General features: G+C 32.7%; 3 protein-coding genes across 3 annotated transcripts in view; 2 read left to right on the top strand and 1 right to left on the bottom strand.

Moving 5' to 3' along the window:
• Window positions 1–24,510, top strand: part of LOC125859487 (protein yippee-like) — a 164,658-nt gene that overhangs the window by 8,526 nt on the left and 131,622 nt on the right. The gene's annotated exons all lie outside the window — the stretch shown is intronic.
• On the bottom strand, window positions 1,959–3,326 carry LOC125858810 (uncharacterized). Its single transcript, XM_049538604.1, has 2 exons — window positions 2,913–3,326; window positions 1,959–2,261 (listed from the first exon to the last, which is right to left on the bottom strand). Exons 1-2 carry the CDS (start codon window positions 3,324–3,326, stop codon window positions 1,959–1,961), a joined length of 717 nt encoding a protein of 238 aa, XP_049394561.1.
• Window positions 12,459–22,076, top strand: LOC125858811 (zeatin O-glucosyltransferase-like). Its single transcript, XM_049538605.1, has 2 exons — window positions 12,459–12,521; window positions 20,579–22,076. Exons 1-2 carry the CDS (start codon window positions 12,459–12,461, stop codon window positions 22,037–22,039), a joined length of 1,524 nt encoding a protein of 507 aa, XP_049394562.1. The 3' UTR covers window positions 22,040–22,076.

Genomic DNA, 24,510 nt, shown 5'->3' on the forward strand with positions numbered 1-24,510 from the left:
TAGATGTAACATTATTACCTTGTAATCCCAATACTGAAAGGCTGACATGATCATTTGTTGTACCATTTCAGGAGTAAGAACTTGTCCTGAAGATGCGTTATCAATAGTGAAACCATTTATCCCAACGTGAAAAATATTGACCCTACCATTTTGAGGGTGCGTGGGACACTCTTTGATAATGTGTCCTTGTTGTTTACAATAATTACAGAACTTCTTGTTACAATTGCTAGCAATATGACCATATTCCTTGCAACTGTAACATTGAGTTCTAGTCATATCTCTGCCATTTCCTTTACATTGAGCAGCAAATGCAACAGTGGCATCATTTTCTGTCTTGAAAGCGTTTTGTGTGACAAGACGTTACTCTACGGGAAGTAATTCCCTAAATCAAACATCCAAAGATGGAGACGAGTCACGATTCATCAAATTAGAGCAAACACTCTCAAAGTCGAAACGTAATTTCATCAAAATTAGTCTCGCTTGCTTTGCTCATGAACTGCTTGAATCACAGATAGAGATTCAGTAGATATTTTGGCATATACAATATCTGTAAATTCAGCCCATAAGTTCTGAAATTCAGAAAAATAATCCTAAATAGAAAGACCTCCTTGAGAGTAATTAGCAATTTCGTACTCTAACTGAAAGCATCTTGCACAATTATCTTGGTTGTAAACCTTTTGTAAGTAATCCCACATGGCCTTAGTTGTCTTGTACAGCCTGAGATTAAGAACAATTAGAGGTCCAATCGACCCTAAAATCTATGTCATCACCCGAGCATTTTTAATCTTCCATTCACCTAGCTTTGTCGGATCAGTAGGAGTAAAATTGCTTCCAGCTATATGGCCCCATAGTTCTTTGCTGGTGACAAATAACTAAAATTAAAACTCCCAAGAATAATAATTTTTTCCAGTGAAACGAACACTAAAAGATTCAAAGTGATGTGAATTCATGCTTTTGAATAGCTATGAAAACTACAAAGAATCAAGAAAGCACCTAGAATGACCAAGAACAAAAGCCCTTGGTAGTAGGACTAGTTGTCGACGAACAATCAACCAAAAACCAAGATTTTCAATTTTTTTTTAGAAGAAACCACAGATGACTCTATGAAACAAGACAACCAAGAGAAAGCCCTAATACCATGTTAATTTTCTGCTGATGCCTCTCAAAGTGAGAGAGTCTTTCCATTATATAGAGAGTATAAAAATTACACATATCTAAAGATCTCTCATCTCTATCCCTAAAGATCAACTATTCTATCTCTCTAAATCTGCTTTTCAATCCCTCTAAATCTGCTTTGTTATCCCTCCAAAACACATTCTATCACAATATTTATTTCTCTGATTCTACAACAAATCTATTTGATAATACTAATTTATAGCACTATATAATTACATTAATAAATACAATTATTTAGATGTCTATCATGCCAACAACCCAGTGGCGGAGCTAGAATTTTCGTCAAGGGTGTTCATGCTTTAGGACAAGTAAAAAAATAAACCTTGTTGGTCAGATTATAAAGATTGGCTATAAAATAGTCATACCTGAATTATTAATTTCTACATAGTGCTCCAAGTTGTTCATACTCTTTACCTGTTCAATATAAAATTAACCAACTATCCAAAATGAAAATTCTTAAAACGAAAACTTACAAAATATCAATGTATAAACTAACGAAGATGAAGTACGACAAATATATTGACGGATAGTTTCATACACACCAAAATATGTAAAGTGGTAACTACAACTGCACTTGACGACACTTCATCTCTTAAAATGTTTTCATAATACACTCATTAGAAACATCTTTAAATATGTTTTTTCTCTACATAAGACACTATGCAACCATCTAAGAATTCATCATCCATTCGATTTTGCAAGTCATTCTTGATAATCTTCATTGCCGAAAAATCTCTTTGAACTATAGCAGTGACAACAGGTAGAAGCAAAGCAAACTTCACTCAAAGAAATACAAGAGAATAGTTTAAATGCTTCTTTGTCTCAACCAACTTTCTTGAAAGTTCCCCAAGTCCACCCAAATTGGAGAACCTTTCATCATTATCACGAACATCAATAATGTAATTAACAAGTTGATTCTCAAGAGCTCTCATGTTGGACCTATCAAAGTCATCAGGATATAATTCAGCCATTCTCATTATCTTATCTATGTCAAAACTAGAAAATGAATCAATTGGATTCAAGCAAGATACTCCATTAAGAAAATCACTTGTCACCTCATTGAAATGGTCATTAAGTTCTTGTAGCTGCCAATCAATGATTTTATAAAACACATCCACACGATAATGGTGAAAAGTAGTACAAATAACTACTTTACATCGTGATCTCCCAACATTAGCATATGGATCATCAAAATTAGGTAATGAAATGCCATGCTTGATACAAAATGCTTCTACCTTTTCTTCAAGTGAATCCCATCCCATATTTTTTTAAGAGAGGATCCCATTCATTATCTCTTAAACAAGAATCATAGCATTTGCAATATCTTGCTCCTTTTTCTGTAATGAAACATTAAAATCATTTGTGATTCCTAAAACATCAATCATCAAATGCAACAAAAAAATAATCTCAAACGTTTGACAACTTATAAGAAATCCCGATGCGCTTGTTCTTTCTTCCAAAATACTTGCATTTACAACAAGAGTATCAAGTACATCAACAATAGAGTCAAAGCTACTAATAAAGTTTTCAAATGACTTGTAGTGAGATCCCCAACGAGTATCACCAACTTTAACAAGACCAAGTTCTTGATTCAACCCTCTACTCGTTTCTAGTTAGCCCATATCCACTGCCATTCAGAGATACATTTTTTGAGATTCTAAAAAATTATCCACACGTTTAAAAGAAGCTCCCAACATATTCAAAATATTTGAAATTAATAATATAAGTTCACCAACTTGAACATACTTTTTAGAAACCGCATCAAGAGTCAATTGAAGTTGATGAGCAAAACAATGAACAGAATGAGCCGGTCTACTTTCTTGTCTAATCAACGTTTTAAGACCACTTAGATCACCTTGCATATTGCTTTCCCCATCATAACATTGCCCACGTACATTAGATAAAGTTAAAGAATGGTGAGGAAGCACATCTACAATTGCTTCCTTTGGAGATAAAACACTAGTATCTTTACTATGAACAAGTCCAATAAATGCCTCCATCACAAACCCCCTTTTGTCAACATATATTAGACAAATAGCCATTTGCTCTTTGCGTGACACGTCTCTAGATTCATCAACCAATAAAGCAAAGTAGTCATTATTTATATTCTTTATTATAGCCTTAACTGTTTCAATCTTACACGCAGTCATGATTTCTTTTTGGATATCATGAGAAGTCATTTTATTATTTTTTGAAGCTTATTCTTGTCACGCCCCGAGCCTACATTCTGGGCAGGACTGGCACTCGAGAGCCATTGTTGGCCCCAAGCGAACCCTTGGCCTGACTTACTTTCTCAAAGAAAGACTTAACTCATGAAGAAAAATACTTTTAAAGTAAACCGAACTATTGAATAAACACTTAGAATGTATAAAGATAACATTCACTGGCCAAAAGTGGCAACTCAAGTCTCAACCATTAAAACAGGAAATATAAACTCAATAACTAACATCTGACTGTCTATGAAGGCTTTAAAACAACTGAGATGGATGTCAGGACAAACCCCATGACATCCTAATGAACTAATAAAATAACTTAAAGCAATAAAAAGGAGTCCTCCGAAATGCAAGGAGGCTCACCAACTGACTCTGGAGTGCTCACTGGATCAACGATGCGCTGGATGCCGATCCTAGTTACCTGTGTCTGCATCATAGTAAGATGCAGGCCAACTGACATCAGTACATTGAATGTACGAGTATGCAAGTTGGAATGCTAAATACAACATAGGCTTGAAAAGAATCTAAAGAACTTACCTGACTCAACTCAATATAACTGAACTCATTTCAATATAAAGAAGTTTAAAACAAGTGCAATATAAAGAAAAGCTATTTAAAACATGATGTCAACTCTCTGTGTATGCAAAGATACATATAACCCTGAAATGTATGTAAAAATACAATAAACTGTGTATATAAGAATACAATTACTTTTGTGGAAGTTTCTTTAACCGACAACCATCACGTAAGAGCTATTGTGATGATACAATGTTTTACCTTACGCTGTCAGTGCCGACCTATACCTTGCCGAGGGTATCCCAAAAATATAATATTAGCTCTTATGTTTAAAAACATACTTCTTTCTGTGATTTGAGATTAGTGCTAAAAAACTTAGCTCAAAGGCTATCTTGGAAATCAAAGTTTCCTCTTTTGCTTCATTTAGAAAGTGATTACTCTTTTCTTAAAACTAACCCAAAGGCTCTTTGGAAATCGAGGTTTCCTTTCTTGTTTAAATGTGAAAACATTTTAAACCCTTTGGAAATACATAGTCCCCATATACTTTTGAAGAAATGAACTTCAAACTTTACTCTTTAATCTTTACCCAACTTGAACTTTAAGTCTTAAACAAAGTTTAAACATTTGGAAAAGACTTTTTGAAAACTTTAAAGAACTTCTCTTGACTTGCTTCTTAACTTCTAACTTGACTTGCTTCTTAACTTCTAACTTGACTCTTAACTTTCCTTGAATTGAATTATGGATTCAAGGATTGTGATTTGTGATAGGAAAGATCTCATGTTGTTTAGGAATGATTTTAAAAAGCTAAACATGAGAAAAGATCAAGAAATAATTGTTTGAGGGTGGGTCCGCGATGCGGAAGAGTATTTAAATTTTTGGTTCGAAAACAACTTTTGAGGCAGAACGGTCCGTGACCGCTCCGCGATGTGAAATGATTTTTCCTAAATCTGGGGAGCAGGTCTGCGACGCGAAGGCACTGCCCAGATTTGCCCGACGAAATTTCTTCTTCATTTTTCAGCTCTAAACCCTCTAAACTCCATTGGTTCTTTCCCCAAACACTTAGAATCATCTATACCTTAAATAACATCATATTCCACTCAAAAACACAACTAAAAACGTGAATCAATCTCAAGAAAATTCCAATAACACAACCCACAAGGATTCAAACGAACTTCATCAAGAATTCAAGGGATTTACTTTCAAATCAATTTACTTTGTTGAAATTGAATCAAGTTGGGCACGTGGGTGAGCTAACCCAACACTATGTGATTTCACATACCTTGTAGGGATCACCCCCGAAGAAATCCACAAGCTAAACTCGACGATCTTAACGAATCTTGCTTATCTTCTCCTTTCTCCTCTTCTTTTCTCTTCTCTCCAAGCCCTAGCATATTTTGGTAAAAGCGTAAACTGATCTAATTCTGATTAGACCCTAACTTAATTAGCAAAAAAAAAATATAATAGGGCAAGGAAACGACCAAACTACCCTTTCAAAATCCGGATTGAACTTTCCTTATTCCAACAACCCAACTTCCAAAGGGCATAACTCACTCATACTAACTTGGAATCGTGCAAACTCAATGGCGTTGGAAAGATCATTCCAAGAGCTTTCCTACCATATCTGAAAGTACCTCTAACTCATCCTGAGATAGAAGTTATGGCCGTTTGAAGTTGGCGAAAACTCAACTTATTCTAACTTAACAAAACTTCCAGATCTTCATTCTTTCCAGAAATGACTATTTCCAATTATTAACAAAGTATATTGATTTGAAAGTAAATCTCTTGAATTCTTGATGAAGTTCGTCGTTCTTGATGGTTTAGCTAGTGGATTTCGACAAGGGTTGATCCCTAAACAGGTATGTGAGTCTTTCATAGCGTTGGGTTCGTTCACCCACGCACCAAACATGTTTATTTCAGCGAAGTTTGTTCTAGAAAGTTAAAAGTTGATGAATTTTGAATGGATTTCTTGAATTTGTTTTCCGTTCTTGATTTGGGCTGAATTGAGAAGTTTCTGAGATCTTTGAGTCGAGTTTTAAAGATATTTTGAGTTAGGTTCATGGGTACATATGTTGGGTATCTGAATTTTAAGAAAAATTGAGAAGACTAGTCTAGTTTAGGTGAATTGAGACTGGAAAACGAAAGAAGGAAAAAGCCGGGTGAATCTGGGTAGTGGGGCCGCGTCGCAGACTTGCTCCTCAGATTTCAAAAAAATCTCTTCGTGGAGAAGAGTGGTCGCAGACCGTTCTGACTCAAAAAGTATTTTCGCGACCAAAATTTAACTACCTCTCCGCATCGCAGACCCATCCTCAGATAGTGATTTTTTTTTTTATCTTTTCTCATGTTTACCTATCTAAAATCATTCCTAAACATCATGAGATCTTTCCTATCATAAAAAACAATCCTTGAATGCATAATTCAATTCAAGGAAAATTAAGAGTCAAGTCAAGAGAAGTTCATAAAGTTTTCCAAAAGTCTTTTACAAATGATATAATTTTGTTTTAAGACTTGAGTTTTGAGTTCAGTAAAGATTAAGTTGAAGTTAATTTCTTCAAAAGTATATGGGGACTATGTATTCCCAAAGAGTTTAAAATGTTTTCACATTTAAACAAGTAAGGAAACTTTGATTTCCAAAGAGCCTTTGAGCTAGTTTTCAGAAAAGAGTAAATGCTTTCACAATTAAGCAAAAAGGGAAACTAAGATTTCCAAGATAGCCTTTGAGCTAAGTTTTGAGCAATTATCTCAAACCATAGAAATAAGTTATGTTTTTACAACATAAAGAGCTAGTATATTTTGGGAGTAGTATTGAGCACCAATATGGGGGAGAGTTCAGAGAACTTCGAGCCGCCATAAACCATGTAACCACTATGGGTAGAAAAAGGATCATACTTTTTAGATGATTCCTTTAGTCCTTTTAGCATAGACTAGTGGATCCAATTAGTAGTTAAGGTTCTATACCCTCGGCAAAGTATAGGACCGGCTTGGTAGCGTGAGGCAAAATGTTGTATCATCACAATAACTTTTACGTGATGATTGTCGGTTAGAGAAACTCCCACAGAAGTAATTATATTCTTATATACACAATTTTTGTATTCTTATATACACAATTTTTGTATTTTTACATACATTTCAGGGTTATATGTATCTTTGCATACACACAGAGTTGACATCATGTTTTAAACAACTTTTCTCTATATTTCACTTGTTTTAAACTGCTTTATATTGAAATGAGTTCAGTTATGTTGAGTTGAGTTGAGCCAGGTAAGTTCTTCATATTCTTTTCAAGTTTACGTTGTGTTTAGCATTCCAACTCGCATACTCGTACATTCAATGTAATGATGTCATTTATGATGCAGACACAGGTAACTATGATTAGCATCCAGTGCATCGTTGATCCAGTTGAGAACTTAAAGTCAGTTGGTGAGCCTCTTTGCTTTCCGAAGGATCCCTTTGATTATGTTTTGTTTTATTGCTTGCTTATTTCAGTTGTTAGGATGATCGGGGGTCTTGTTCTGACATCCCTCAGAGTTTAGAGGCTTCATAGACAGAGTTTGTTGATGTTGAGTTGAGTTGAGCTAGGTAAGTTTTTAAGATTCTTTTCGAGCCTATGTTGTGATTAGCATTCCAACTCGCATACTCGTACATTCAATGTATTGATGCCAGTTGGCCTGCATCTTATTATGATGCAGACACAGGTAACTAGGATCAACATCCAGCGCATCATTGATCCAGTTGAACACTCAGAGTCAGTTGGTGAGCCTCCTTGCTTTTTGGAGGATCCCTTTGGTTATGTTTTTTTATTATTGCTTGCTTATTTCAGTTGTTAGGATGATCGGGGGTCTTGTCCTGACATCCCTCAGAGTTTAGAGGCTTCATAGATAGAGTTAGTTGATGTTAGTTCATGAGTCTTTACTTTTCCTTTTCAGTTAAGTTGAGACTTTAGTTGCACTTTGGCAATGAATGTTATTTATTACATTCTAAGTTATTTATTGAGCAGTTCAGTGTACTAGTTTAAAAGTATTTATCTTGAGTGAAGTCTTCCGCTGAGTAAGAAAGTCAGGCCAAGGGTTCGTTTGGGGCCATCAATGGTTCTCGAGTGCTAGTCCTGCCCAGAGTGTAGGTTCGGGGCGTGACAAACTTACTTCTCCGCGTCGCGAATCCATCCTCAAATAGTGATTTTTTTAAATCTTTTCTCATGTTTAGCTATCTAAAATCATTCCTACACATCATGAGATCGTTCCTATCATAAAACACAATCCTTGAATCCATTATTCAATTCAAGGAAAGTTAAGAGTCAAGTTAGAAGTTAAGAAGCAAGTCAAGAGAAGTTCATAAAGTTTTCCAAAAGTCTTTTACAAATGATTTAACTTTGTTTTAAGACTTGAGTTTTGAGTTCAGAAAAGAGTAAAGTTGAAGTTCATTTCTTCAAAAGTATATGGGGACTATGTATTCCCAAAGAGTTTAAAATGTTTTCACATTAAAACAAGTAATGAAACTTTGATTTTCAAAGAGCCTTTTAGCTAGTTTTTAGAAAAGAGTAAATGTTTTCACAATTAAGCAAGAAGGGAAACTTTGATTTGCAAAGAGCCTTTGAGCTAGTTTTCAGAAAAGAGTAAATGTTTTCACAATTAAGCAAGAAGGGAAACTGAGATTTCCAAGAAAGCCTTTGATCGAAGTTTTGAACTATTATCTCAAACCATAGAAAGAAGTTATGTTTTTAAAACATAAAGAGCTAGTATATTTTGGGAGTAGTATTGAGCACTGATATGGGGGAGAGTTTAGAGAACTCTGAGCCGCCATAAACCACGTAACCACCATGGATAGAAAAGGGTCATACTTTTTAGATGATTCATTTAGTGTTTTTTAGCATAGACTAGTGGATCCACTTAGTAGTTCAGGTTATATACCCCCGGCAAGGTATAGGACGTCACTGGCAGTGTGAAGCAAAATGATGTATCATCACAATAACTCTTACGTGATGGTTGTCAATTAAAGAAACTCCCACAGAAGTAGTTATATTCTTATATACACAGTTTATTGTATTTTTACATACATTTCAGGGTGATATGTATCTTTGCATACACACAGAGTTGACATCATGTTTAAACAACTTTTCTTTATATTGCACTTGTTTTTAAACTGTCTTATATTGAAATGAGTCCAGTTATGTTGAGTTGAGTTGAACTAGGTAAGTTCTTCAGATTCTTTTCAGGCCTATGTTGTATTTTGCATTCCAACTCGCATACTCGTACATTCAATGTACTGATGTCAGTTGGCCTGGATCTTATTATGATGCAGACATAGGTAACCAGGATCAACATCCAGCGCATCGTTGATCCAGTTGAGCACTCAGAGTTAGTTGGTGAGGCTCCTTGCTTTCCAAAGGATCCCTTTTGTTATGTTTTGTTTTATTGCTTGCTTATTTCAGTTGTTAGGATGATCGGGGATCTTGTCCTAACATCCCTCAGAATTTAGAGGCTTCATAGATAGAGTTAGTTGATGTTAGTTCATGAGTCTTTAATTTTCCTTTTCAGTTAAGTTAAGACTTGAGTTGCCACTTTGGCAGTGAATGTTATTTATTACATTCTAAGTTATTTATTGAGCAGTTCAGTGTACTATTTTAAAATTATTTATCTTGAGTAAAGTCTTCCGTTTAGTAAGAAAGTCAGGCCAAGGGTTCGCTTGGGGCTAGCAATGGTTCTCGAATGTCGGCCACATCCAGGGTGTTGGCTCAGGGCGTGACACAATTCTAACACAGAAGGTTTAATTGCATCACATCTAACAGCATACCAAGAAAGAACTTTAAGAAAATTACCCTTGTTCAATGATGATTCACTCTCGTCATGACCACAGAATGCAAAACCTTGATTCAAGAGAAATCTTACCACTTTGATTGAAGCGTTTAAGCAAACCTGATATTCATGCTTACTTTTATCATCCAACTTGTAAAATATGGCTTGAATGGATTGTTGTTCTCGCATGAGATCTTCACGCTTCCTTTTGGATTGATTATGAACGTTATTCGGTGGATCAATATGTGTAGCAAAGTTATCTTTTATATGTCAATTTGTAAATCCCTTAGTCGAAAATACCACCACCTTGATTGATGTTTTCTCCTTGAAATATAACAAGGCAAACAATAAGCAGCATCCGTACTATTATTGTATTCCAACCATTCACGATCCAAAAAAATAGTTTGAGGAAATTGATGAGTTCGAGGTTGACAAGGACTTTTAATAATGTATGCCCTCCTTATCTCATCACGAAGGTTTGGATGATAATTCAAAATTGGAGTTCTTTCAGCCGGATCAACCTTTAAATCATTTACATCAAATTCTTGTCTGTGGGAAGAGTGAGATGGTTTTTCTATTTGGTCGACATTTTCATCTCGGTGTAGTTGATTTTGATTTTGAGGTGCCAAACTTGTTTTGGGTACTCTAAAATATATTTTTTCAAGCTCATTGAACTCTAAACTGAAACAATAGTCAAGTATGCCATACTTATTAAAAATCAATCCACAATACACCAAATACTTGATCGATACTCGAATAAATAAAGTAGCTTTCAACATAAAAATTATGATATACAACACATGATTAGAAAAAATTAAACTAAAGGAAAAAAGAATTAAGAAATACCTTTACACACTGCAATGACGGTTGAGGAAGAAATATACAATGATTAAAGCTTCTAATTTCTTAAAACTTGCAAATATGTATGAAAATTGAGAAGAGAGAAAGGTAAAGAGTAAAGTTGTAAAAGGTTTTTGGGAGAAGGAGAAGACAAAAAACTAAAAGGAAAAGACAAATAACTATGAATCTATTCTTTTTTTTAAATTAAGAAAAGTCAAAAGAAGACCTTTTGCTTTTCTTACCACTTAAAAGAGGTCACTTTTGTACTTTTTTTTAAGAGAACAACGGAACAAAAAATAAAATATATGAAACGCTCAAGCCTGGGCTCGAACCTAGGCCACAAAAGCCTGAGTTTTGCCTTTTTAAGAGAAAAAACGGAATAACAAAAAATATTAAACAAAACACCTAAACTTAGGCTCGAACTTGGAATGCTGAGGCGGCCTTACACAGCCTTAACCACTGGGCTATCTACCTTTACTTTGTCAAGGGTGTTCAACAATTAATATATATTCAAAAATATTGATATTTAGTAAATATACTCTCAAAAAATTTCCGACGAAGATTGTTCATCTGACCACGCTCGCCAAGCCATAGCAGCTATCACCCCAAAATTATGTTTCACCCTTTCATAGTCATAGGCAGCTTCAAATTTGTCGCCAACAATAGCTTAAAATTCGTCGTCATTGGTAGTGCCTTGGCTAGCTTTTTGTTCCTGGTAGCAAAGAATAGTGATGCTTCAGATTTCTAATTAAAAATATTGTAGAAGGAAGTTGCTTCAATTGACAAACATAAATAAGTATGTGAATATTACTATTAAGTTAATACGGAAAGAGAGCACTAGAGTTAATTGGTTATACAGCTAGCGGCACTAGACAAACCTTAGAATTGAACCTCTGTTGTGTCCATTTATTGAGATCATCTACTTTCACCACACAATCATAATTCAACCATTCGAGACTCGATGTACTTACAAATATTCCCCGTTGAACAAACGTCTTCATTTTGGGGCAATCATCAATCCACACTCTTATGAGAAATGGAAATTTAAGAGCATGATCCGTCAGAAAGAAATGCCCCAGCTTAGGCAGCTTATTAAGACTCAATTCTTCCAATAGAGGAAACAAGGTCATGGTTCCTTCTCCTTGTTGTTCCTCTTTTGTGATCACTTCTTCCATTGATTGACAATCATATATAGATAGTATTTGGAGATTCAGAAAACTTCTGGCCAGTGATGGAGACATCAAGTTTCTCGATTTTCCACAATGTCATAGTTTCAATGTTTCAAGTTGGCTAAAGTAGGCACTTGGATATTGATGAGAGTATATAGAACTTATATTGTTAGTCTTCTTGATATATTGATAATCCAGGCTCGGACAAGAAACCTTCAAACATTGAAGGGATGAAGTAGCAAACTTTATTATTATGTTGCAAATACACTTGGAGCTCTAAATTACTATACTTGTGGATTTCTTCATGTTTGACCTTTTCTACTTAAACAAAACAGTGCGACATTTGAAGAAACTGCCATTAAACTTCATTTTCTTTTAGAGGTAACGATCAATATCACACTGATCTATGTGGTGCGGTGAATGAGATTGCTTCTTTTTTTAGTCACATGTTTCGAACTTGAATGTCTGTATATTGTGCAAATTCAAATTAGTTGGACTTTAATACGGATATTGAATTTAAAAAAGGTCAATAATACATTTAAAATATTACTTCATCTGTCCTATTTTATGTGACACTATTTAACTTGACACGTGGTGGTGGATGAGTTGGTCTTGGAACACCAATAATATTACAAGAAACAAAGTCATTCACACTTAACAGTAGTTAACTGCAAAACTCACGAGGGACCTACTTCTTATCAATATATATATATATATATATAGCTAGAGGCACAAGACAAACCTTAGAATTGAACATGGCTTTATTGAGATCAACTGCTTTCACCTCATCATCATTGTTCACACTTTCAAGACTCGATGTACTCACAAATATTCTATGTTGGACAAACGTCTTCATTTCAGGGCAGTCATGTATCTACACTTTTCTGAGAAATGGAAATTGAAGAGCATGCTCTGTTAGAAAGAAATGCCCCAACTTAGGCAGCCTTAGAAGGTATAGTTCTTCCAATAGGGAAAATAAGGTCATGATTCCTTCTCCTTGTTGTTCCTCTTTTGTGATCACTTCTTCCATTGATGGACATTTTTCTATCCATAAACTTTGGAGATTTAGAAGACCTCTTGCCACTAATGGAGACATCAAGTTTCTCAATTTTTTACAACAAGATACATACAATATTTGAAGTTTGCTGAAGTATGCAGTTGGAAGTTGGTGAGAGCATAGAGCATTTATGTTGTCAGCCCAATAGATATATAGCTCTTCCAAGTTGGGACAAGAAACCTGCAAACATTGAAGTATCAAACTTTGATGCAGATATACTTTGGAGCTATTGGAAGAAAACACTAGGTCATAAGTGGAGAAGCCAAACGTACTTACACATTTATATATTTTNTTAACAAAATAAATCTCTCAACTCCAACAAATCTATCAATTAATGCCACATAAATTGGGACATGGCAAATAACATATATTATTTAAAAATTAGGTTCAAAATGTACTATAAAATACAATAATTAACAACTTAATATATTAAAGAAACATATAAAAAAGGGTTAATATTTGAAATTCTGCGTGTGCCATATAAATTAGAACAAACAGAGTAATAAATATTATTTTCAAAATTGTGTTAAAAAAAGTACTGCAAATCACAATAGCTAAAAATTTCAAATATTTTTAAAATCATATAAAAATTTCAATAACTTCTCAAATTCCATAATATGACATAAATTAAAATTAAAAAAATAATATATATTGGGCCCCGTGCTGGCACGGGGTCCTATATCTAGTATATATATATATATATGTGGTATCATTAAGGTTTCTTGTTCACACCCTACTCAATAATCATTAATAAAAAAAAAAAGCTGAAAAGATAAAGTAATTAAATTAGTTCGGCATGAGGGGGGAACGAAAAAAATAAAGAAATGGTAAAAAGGAAATAAAGTTAAATCATTAAGTAATAGCTAAGAATTATCAATTGGGAATGCGGGTAATTATTTACTATTAAATGGGTATTGTTGTAGTTAGATTAAGATGGGGTATATTCGGGTTATTAGTTTCATTTTAATGGGTATTTGATGTAGTTTTCCCTAAAAAAAGAGTGAGATAGATTTTGAAAGCCACGTGACATTTTTGAAATTAAAAAATTGGTATTATATATATATATATATATATGAATATTAATTAAGTATATATTGATATGTTAATGAAGAGGGTAAATATGCTCCTTCTATTAGACAGTAGGGTATATATGCACCACTTTATTAGCGAGAGATATATCTGCTCTAAATCACAAAGTTAAGTAGTATATTTGCTCATTTTTCCTTAATTCAATGAATAATTTGGGTATCATACATCTGCTTGTAAAATTTATCATAGATGCCTATTTTTATTTTTATTTTGGCAGATACGAAAGGGTCAAAATGTCCTTTTTCCTAATAAATATATTATTTATTTTCTTTTTGAACATTCTTTTTCTAATAATATTTTTTATTAACAAGTGTTTATCCTACTTCAATTCGGAAAAAAATTGAAAATGTTTATTTTATTAAAATTATCTAAATAAAAATTATTGATGGATTTACTATGATTTATATGTATATTGGTATATATTATCCATTAAAAGGGTACATGAAATTATTTTATTTAAATTGATAAAATGAGATTACGAAGAAAGAAGTTATTTCCTACATTTTTATTAGTTAAAGTGATTTTAAAATAAAGAAAACAAGAATAGAGTTCTTTAAAAGTAATAATTTTATCTGGAATAAGATTTGTTTAAAAAGAAAAGAAATAATTTATTTATTCGGAAAATGACATTTTTGACCTATTTAATAACAATAGAGACATTTTTGGATCAAAGTATTAATAGCAAGGGCATTTTTTGACCAAAGTGTTGAGGGCAAAATCATTTTTTAACCAAACTATATTCATAATGTGAATCAAATGAAACTAATGATCCCTTTTCAACTTTGACAGGACAAGTCAACATAAATTTTCTTCCACCAAATAATGCTCATGTAGGTGGCTGGATTTACAGGTGAAAGAAAGATGCCAACCATGATGCAGAGCTAACAACAAAATGTTATAAATTGGACAATCTAGATGGTTATCCACAGATAGCAAGAATGTTATCGACACACTATGGTACCTCCGGTTTCACTTGCCTTGTCATGATCAATTTACAACATACAACTTATGCTAAGTTGGTACCTCAAGAGTTAGTTCAATAGGTTAGATTCGAAAGAGAGTTGAATGTTTTTATCTGTCATTTAAGTCTCCATTGTAGATCTTGCACAATCTATGACTTCAACCAAGTTTATGGAACACTAAATTGTTCTATATTATATAGATAAGGCAAGAGACAACCCATGACCTCCCAAATTTTATAACCCAACGTGTTTGACTAAGCTTTTGGCAGAAAAAAATTATTTTTGGAGAGTAGCAAAAGCTAAAGAAAATGTAGTTTTTCACCAAATGCACTTTTGAAAAAAAAAACACCTAAAACCACTATATATGGACCTTACGGCTAAAACCAAATCCTTCTCAATGCTACACCAAATGGTATCTGCTAATTAGTAGCCTTTTACCTTTTCCTTACAAAAAGGATGACGGGCCCTGGGGTCGGTGTTAGAAAATCCTCGAGTTTAACTTCCTACCGTTGGTGTTTTTATGGATGAGTGCTTGAAGTTAAATTACATCCAGGGATATCATTGAAAATCTTAGTAGTATTTTAAATTTTATCTATAAAAAAAAATTTAAAACAAGATTTATGGACGTCATATCATGGTCTAATATGTGTGAATTACTCTCTATACAATAACACCATACTAAGCAATTTTTATCCACCTTTCCCTTTATTTATATAACAAATCAATAACACAAGCAACTACGCACCTCATATTTTCTCTGACAAATACTCTCAAGCTCTCTCCAAATACTCTCTACAGCTTTATCCGAATTAATTAAAACAAATACAAAATTCAACCTTTTCGCCTATTCTTTCTCAAAATGTCTGACACTTATATTTACATAAAAATTTAACAATTTCAACAATAATCTCATTAATTAAAAGAATTAAATGAACATCACAGGCAATGAAAAAAGTTGTACAATACACTTATTATTTAATTTTAAAATATTGGCGTTGATCTACATGATCGTGAAAACTTATATATTTCTTTACACCTTTTTATTTACTATAGTTCCATAATAAATTCATAACATATCTTTCATAATAAATAAAAAAACAATCCAAATCCCCAACTATCCTCCAATTATTTACAAAATCTTCACATTTAACTTTACACAAATATTTAACAAATTCAAATAATTAATTCATCATTTAAAACAATTAAATGGTAGCACAACCAATAAATGAAAAAAGTGGTATAAATACCACAAACAAAATAATAAACATCCATACACCATTTATCTTCATAGTCACCATGTGCTCATACGGATTAATTGAGGTTAGTTTTTCAATGTTCAATATTATTATATGAAACTTATCTTTTATTGCAATACTCTATCCTTAGTTTGACTTTGACAAATACATATACAGAAGTACCACAATGGATAAAACAAATAAGGATCACCCCCAAATAATCAATTCAGATAATTGTCAAGGTAAAATATTAATGATAACATTTATAACTATATTAAAGTGCTCTTCTAAACATTTATTTTTTAATACAGATACAACTGAAGAATCAAGCAAATCAGTTAAAGTGATGTATGAAAATATTATGCAAGAGCGAATTGCATATTTCAGAAAGGAACAAGAGCAGTTGAACAAATATATATACAGAAGAGCTTCACAAGATCAAGCCAACAAAGAATGACATGACGTTTTTCATGTATTGGCTTCTATGTAATAAGGAGATGAAATAATTTATGATTAGAGAATATATTCTCTAAACAACAATCTAATAAATAATGATAGGCCGTTGTTGATATATTTCTTTATATATTTTAACAATGAAAATAAATATTTTTTTAATAGAATATATATTCTGACTTATTCATTAACAATGTATTATTCTCATTAAATAGATATTAAATTTGACAAGTTTCATTATGTATCATCATTTCAAATGTAAAGATAATGATATGCTCAAATAATATAATCATATAATTAATCCAAAATAAAAAACATCCTAGCACATATCTATTAATCCTCGCGCAAAGCACGACCATGTTCCCTAGTAAATAAATAAATGTGATATATCAAAAGAAAGTCTCCAAATTCATTCTTCCTAAAATAATGTCTAAATTCATTTGTCCAAATTCATTCTTATAAAAATACTAATTAAGTACTATCTAAATCCATTGTCTTTAAATTTTAATAGCTTTCAGAATGAGTCTTTACTTCTTTCATTTGTTAAGTTATTATGATTTTTTGATTGTCTTAATAACAAATGATCAGTCTACTCATTTCATTCATTAATTAAGATATTGAATAGCAATTATACTTTGTAATTGTGGAAGTGATTGATTATTAGATCATGAGCCAACAAGACATTGATTCATCACCCATATATAGATAACAATAACATATTCATTGTGATCTCATATATAAAGAAGAAGAATATGTACACAGACACTATTCTTATCTAGACACTACTCTTATCTATATTATGTGTGGGTATGTAGGGCCGTTGAAAAATGAGATTCTAAAAAATGGATTGTTTATTTTATTTTTTATTATTTCATAAATCTAATTTTTACGTTTCTAATTAATCGTCTACCAGAGTTGTCAATCTAACTATATCGTTGAGCGGAGATAAATTTAACAATTATGGAGCATTACGCTCTCTTCTCGGTTTTTTGTCAAAAATAAAGGTTCATTTGTATTTACTATCTAGGAAAGTGATATATCGAGTTTACCTTGCTAGACTAAGAAACCAGAAGAGAGCATAATGCTCCGATCCGTAATTGGTTAAATCTATAAATCTCCGCTCAATAATTTAAGCATCACATTTGTCAAGGAGTATTTTATCTCCAATGTAAAATTTTCCCAACAAGAATATAAATCTAATCATATTTCAATACAAATATTAAATATCGAGACAGAAAAAAAATCTCCCACACTTGTTGCAATTTAATAAAGACATTGATATTTCAATACATAATTGTGTTATGTGTATACCATGAGATTCTTGCCCCTGTGATTTGGGGAACAAACCATACGCACTTCACGTGCTTAACACCAAAAATACTGATGAAGCACGTGAAATTAGACCACCTGTCTAATCACATTTTTTTAAAAAATTGTTGATCTTCGATTAAAATTAAATTCACGCATTACAATATCTATTCTTAGAACTAGCATTTGCTTTCCTTCACAACGTTTGCCTTTGTAACGTCATTAATTTCATTAATAACGTACAATTCCATAATATTTTTAATTTCATTCATAACGCTCGACTTTCTAATCCCTGATTAAAAGTGAATGAATACCCATAATTATGACATATCACATTAATTATTACTCCAACTACCCCATTTTTGACATGTCATTGTCATTTCTATTCGTAGAAATCGTGTACTAATATAGAAATATCCTTTTCATTTTATCATTGATTTCACTAAAAATGTTAATTTAAGAAAATGGGTTATTGTCTTGTTCAAATTAAATTACTTGTACTAAACTATATTAAAATGGGGGTTGTATCAATTCAATCCGTTCAATTTTTACAAATATCTTGTTTGGATGCATGTTATTTGTTGTATTGCGTTGTATTGTTAGTTTAAATATAATATTTATTTTAATTGTTACTTAAATTTTAGTGTACTGTATCGTTTGAATTCGCCGTTAGTTAATATTCAAATTATGAATGTGTGACACTATGTAACGATGAAGAATGATACAATCTATCTAAACATTGCATTCATTAAATCAATACAGTACAATACGATACAATACAATATGATACATTACGAAACAATACTTAACAATCATCCAAACAAAGTGTAAGTTTTAATTATTTTATTTGTTCTTTATACGATTTTCAGTAAAAATTTTTTTATATTATTATGGTTATATATAACATTTCAAATAAAAAAATTCTTAGTCTATTTATACTACATATCAACCCATTTATTGTTGAGAAGAATCGAGTAACCTAAGCTAATAAGTGAGCATCTCAATAGTCCACTCAAATTTGAATGAAATGAACCGACTATATTTTCATGAGCTAATTTTATTACGTTAATTATAGCAATCCATTATTCAGACTATGGGGGAGGGGGGGGCTCTATTTGAGATAATTGAAATTCTTGCAAGGTGTTGAATCATGAGCCTAAATTTATACACGTGATTTTACGAAGTCGGCAAATTTGATGTATTGTATACAACAAAAGAAAATTCTAACCTTAAAGAGATAGCCATCCAAGTTGAAGTCCATCAAATATATATTTTATTTATTTATTATATTTTTTTTATTTAAATCACAAAATTATAGAAGAACGTAGTAGACATCACAATTTAAAAAAGTAGAGTAATATGACCATTGCCCCTTAGTTTACCTTTCACATCTCCACTACCCTCAACACTTAATTACGATGCGTGAAAATCCAAATAGCAAGCTATTTTAATAGATCTATTTCTGAAAAAATTAAAATAGTATCCGTATTAAATAAATCATAAATTATAGAAAAATGTAATAGGTACCGCAATTCCAAAAAGTAGAGTAGAGATAGAAGAATGCAGTAGGCATCGCAATTCCAAAAAGTAGAGTAGGGAAACATGTATTACACAAATAAAGAAGGACCATTGCCCCTTAACCTTAAGTCACCCTTCACATCCTCACTCCCCTTAATACTTAATTACGATGCATGAAAATTCAAGTAGCAAGCTATTTTAATAGGCGTATTGAATTGCTATCACGTGTCAGATAAATAATAAATTATAGAAGAATGTAGCATAGTAAGCATCACATTTTCAAAAATTAGTGTAGAGGAACATGTATCACATTACACACCTAAAGAAGGACCATTGCCCCTTAATTCACCCTTCACATCCTCTCTCCCCTCTATACTTAATTACGATGCGCAAAAGTTCAAGTAGCAAGTTACTTTAATAGACCTTCCTCTTAAAAAAATTGAATTTCACATGTCAAATAAATCATAAATTATAGAAGAATGTGATGTAGTAGGCATCACAATTCCAAAAAGTAGAGTAGAGGAACATGTATTACATTACACACATAAAGAAGGACCATTGCCCCTTAATTCACCCTTCACAACCCCACTCCCCTCAATACATAATTACGATGCGTGAAAGTTTAAGTAGCAAGTTACTTTAATGGACCTTCCTCTAATAAAATTAAATTTCACGTATCAAAGAAATCATAAATTATAGAAGAATGCAACATAGTAAGCATCGCAATTCCAAGAAGTAGAGTAACATGTATTACACACCTAAAGAAGGACCATTTCCCCTGCCCTTAATTACAATGCGCGAAAATCCAAGTAGCAAACTACTGTAATAGACCTTCATGTGAAAAAATTAAATTAATACCATGTAAGCTATTAATTTACGTATTAGATAAATTATAAATTACAAGCCAAGTTAATATATATTGTCAATTTTAAGAACTTCGTTGAATTTTTTTATTTACTTTATAAAAAAAAATTAAATTCGCCTTGAGGTGACAAGGAATTTGATAGTCCCCTATCAAGTATATTAATTATCAAAAGGTGGATATATGAAGAATGGGATGTATAACCTAACCTCCAAACATGGAAGAGAGTTGAACAAAGAACTTTATTGAATTATTAGAGGGAACATGTATCACACATAGAAAAAGACCTTACCCACACCCCACCCCAACCCCCCAAAAAAAGAAAATTAAACCACAAATATCCAAATGTGCCATTTATCATCCTATAAATATGAACCTTAGCTTTTCCTAGTCCAAAACAAACTCAATACCAACTTCTCCAATGGCCCCAACTTGCAACCAAAACCAAATGCATAGCCAAAATGGTAACCAATTTCCACAAGAAGTAGTAGTTGTTGTGGTTCCATTTCCAGCACAAGGCCACTTAAACCAACTTCTTCATTTTTCTCGTCTAATTTCATCCTACAATATACCAGTTCATTATATTACCACCACAACTCATACTCGTCAGGTCAATTTTCGAGCTCATGGTTTTAAATCAACAAACAATATTCATTTTCACGAATTTCCAACCCCTATTTTCAACTCTCCTACACCTAATAACAACCCTAATCCATCAATCAAATTCCCTTCACATCTTCAACCTTCCTCTCAAATTTCCACCAACCTAAGAAACCCCGTTGCAAAGATTTTACATTCTCTCTCACATAAAACACAAAGAATTGTTATCATCCACGATTCCTTAATGGGGTCTGTTGTTCAAGATTATCGTGATATTCCAAATGCAGAAGCCTACACTTTCCATAGTGTTTCGGCTTTCACAATATTTTTGTACGTGTGGGAAAGTATGGGGAGGTCTTCTTCTATCGACGTTGATATGATAAAAGACCTCCCATCAAATGATGGTTGCTTCACCCCTGAATTTACTAAATTTGTTCGATCCGAACATGAGTATAGTAAGTTTAATTCGGGCAAGATTTATAACACGTCAAGAGTCATAGAAGGTCCTTTTCTTGATTTACTATCTAAAGAACAAATCAATAAAGGCAAAAAACAGTGGGCTTTAGGCCCATTTAACCCTATTACAATCTCAGGGCCCACCCAACAAAGACATTATTCATTAATATGGCTAGACAAACAAGTACCTAAGTCAGTAATTTTTGTGTCATTTGGAACCACAACTTCATTTTCTTATGAACAAATCAAGGAAATTGCAATAGGGTTGGAACAAAGTCAGCAAAAATTCATTTGGGTATTGAGAGACGCGGATAAAGAGAATGTTTTCTTAGATGATTTTACTAAAAAGATCGAGCTGCCAAAAGGGTTTGAGGAGAGAGTGAAAGAAAGAGGGATAGTGGTAAGAGATTGGGCCCCACAACTAGAAATCTTGGCCCATAATTCGACTGGTGGATTTTTGAGTCATTGTGGTTGGAATTCATGCATGGAGAGTATGTCAATGGGAGTTCCTTTAGCCACATGGCCAATGCATTCGGATCAACCTAGGAACACGGTGTTGATAACGAAAATACTAAAAGTCGGGTTGGTTGTTAAGGATTGGGCTCAACGAGACGAGTTGGTAACGTTCGATAGAATTGAAAAGGTTGTGAGGATTTTAATGGCATCAAAAGAAGGAGAAGAAATGAGGAAAAGAGCAAAAGATTTGAGTTTGGGTGTGAAGAATGCTGTGGAAGAAAATGGTGTCACAAAAAATGAATTTGATGCTTTTATTGCTCATATTACTAAAGCAATTTGATATTGTCTGACATATTTTTATGATCAGTAATGTATGCAGTATTTTTTATAAGTCGATATTTGATAAAGTAATTAATAAATGAATATGTTACTATAATGCCATGCAATGTAATTCTTAAATTTATATCAAATATTTCTATTTTGCTTATTACTTTTAAATATATATGCATGTATACAATATAATACTATCGTTTCAATCTTGTTTGTCTTAATTTGATTAGGCATGAAGTATAAGAAAATAAAGAATGTCTTTTAATATTGTGATATTAAATGTATAATGTATTAATACTATCGTTTCAATCTTGTTTGTCTTAATTTGATTAGGCATGAAGTATAAGAAAATAAAGAATGTCTTTTAATATTGTGATATTAAATGTATAATGTATTAAAATATTTTATAATTTTGTGATCTTAATTAAATATGCTACATGGAATGTTTAGATTAAAAAGTTATCAAATAATTGAAAAAGAGACGATCAGACTAAAAAAATAAGACAAATAAACTGAAACGGTAAAATATTTCGACGAAGCAATGTCTCATGATATGTCACGGGATTCAATACACCATAAGCATATTTGCATGTGACGAGATCCAAACTAAACGGATCATTTGTCAGTGGGTTAACTCTAATTTGTTGTTAATAATGTAATTAATTAAGCCCAACAATATTTTTAACTTTTTATTGGATAAATAATGAGAATTTTTTTTTTGCTTTCATTGATTTGAAATTTAGGTCCTTAAAATAATCTTGAATAAGCAATTTTAAAATATAATAATGCTAACTTTAGAACATTATGTCACGACCCAAAAATGAACATGATGACACTCGTCTTATTCCACCAAGACAAGTCAGCCTAACACTCACCCATTACAATAAAATGTGGAAATTTCATAATTAACTCAAAAATACCTCCAAAATCTGGTTGTCACGTGTACAAGCCTCTAAAGCATTACAATAGATTTGAAAGAAAACGTAACTCTCAAATGATGTTGTCTCTAAAATAGAACAATATCATAAATAGGAGTAAGAAGGTCCACTGAGATGACAAACAATTATCTCACAAATCTCCAAGAAGCCTCGGAAAATAAGAGAATGGAAAGTATCACGAAATCCAGACTCGTAACCTACAAAAAATTGTAGAAGCAAGGGGTGAGTACCAAACCACACAGTACTCAACAAGTACACCTCTAAACACAAGCTAAGAGAATAGAATACGGGTACTCCTTACACCCCAACCAAACCTCCACAACTACAACCTGCATAAAACCAGCCTAACCTAACAGTTCACAGTTTACATAGCACCCAATTCAACAACAATCACTTTAACAAATTACATATCCTCAACAACAAACTCAATATTCATCAATCACAACTTTCACAGATAGGCACTTACAAATATCAACAACACACAAGATCAAGTTCATCAAATAGAGGTAATCAAACATCAAGTACTTTTTAACCCATAATAAAACACATAATCATAAAAAATGAAGGATGTCATGGGATGCAATGCAATATGACACCATGAAATGATATGCCTCAGAATACCAATTACTCTCTCAACTGTATATACATGATACTCCTCGAAAATACATCGAGAGTTCATGACCCATGGGGGACTCGCAAGGTCCATATACCTACACGGACGATCTCCACGTGTCTGTGCGGACGATCTCAATGCACTATCATAAATCAAACAAATTTCGCACGGATGATCTCCACGTGCCCAAATTCTAATTTTAACATCTCACCATCCCCAACACGGACGATCTCCACGTGCTCAACTTATACTCAATCTCATGTCAATGCATGTGCACAATATGATTTCAATAAAAGGGATGATGCATCTCAATCAACTATCAATATGATATGTAATCACCTAAATTATCACCAGTGTCGCGCCCCGTTTTCCTCAAAACGGGTTCTGGTGCACGACCTAACAACTCTTTTGGGCTTTGGGTGATTGAAGAGTCGCCACCTAACGAATTAAGGCGCGTTAGGGCACCTATCTAGCCTAACTAAGTCTAGCTAGGGTCAACGAACCAGAGATCAGGATAAGGGTTCAAATTACCTCGAGGGGAAGGTGTTAGGCATCCCTCTAGGTCCACAAATGTGGGTCCCGGCCATGTCTCATGCAATATGTGGGGGTTACAAGTAGCAATTAAGGTCACTTCATTATTTGGTTATTTAATTAGCATGGTTACTAAGTGATAAATAATATTAACAATTCAAGCCATTTTAATTATTTGTTTGATTAATTAAGCATGCGAAAACTAGGTGATAACAATATTAAGAAATTAAGAGCACTTTAATTATTTTAATTAATTAGTTAAACATGCAACTAGGTGATAACATAATATTAAACAATTAAGGAAACTTTAGTTTTAATTAATTAATTGAGCATACAAGACTAAGTGATAGGCCAGCAGATAAATATTAAACAATAAGGAGATAAGCGAGGAGATAGAAA

Source organism: Solanum stenotomum, chromosome 3, assembly GCF_019186545.1.
Source record: "Solanum stenotomum isolate F172 chromosome 3, ASM1918654v1, whole genome shotgun sequence".
Lineage (NCBI taxonomy): Eukaryota > Viridiplantae > Streptophyta > Magnoliopsida > Solanales > Solanaceae > Solanum > Solanum stenotomum.

What these genes read in the sequence shown, in the direction of transcription:
- LOC125858810 (XM_049538604.1), bottom strand. Translation starts at nt 3,326, where the DNA reads ATGACTGCGTGTAAGATTGAAACAGTTAAGGCTATAATAAAGAATATA. An exon ending in TTTCTAAAAAGTATGTTCAA is followed by an intron (nt 2,262 to 2,912) that starts GTTGGTGAACTT and finishes ATTGATTGGCAG; the next exon opens with CTACAAGAACTTAATGACCA.
- LOC125858811 (XM_049538605.1), top strand. Translation starts at nt 12,459, where the DNA reads ATGGCTTTATTGAGATCAACTGCTTTCACCTCATCATCATTGTTCACA. An exon ending in TCACACTTTCAAGACTCGAT is followed by an intron (nt 12,522 to 20,578) that starts GTACTCACAAAT and finishes AGCTTTTCCTAG; the next exon opens with TCCAAAACAAACTCAATACC.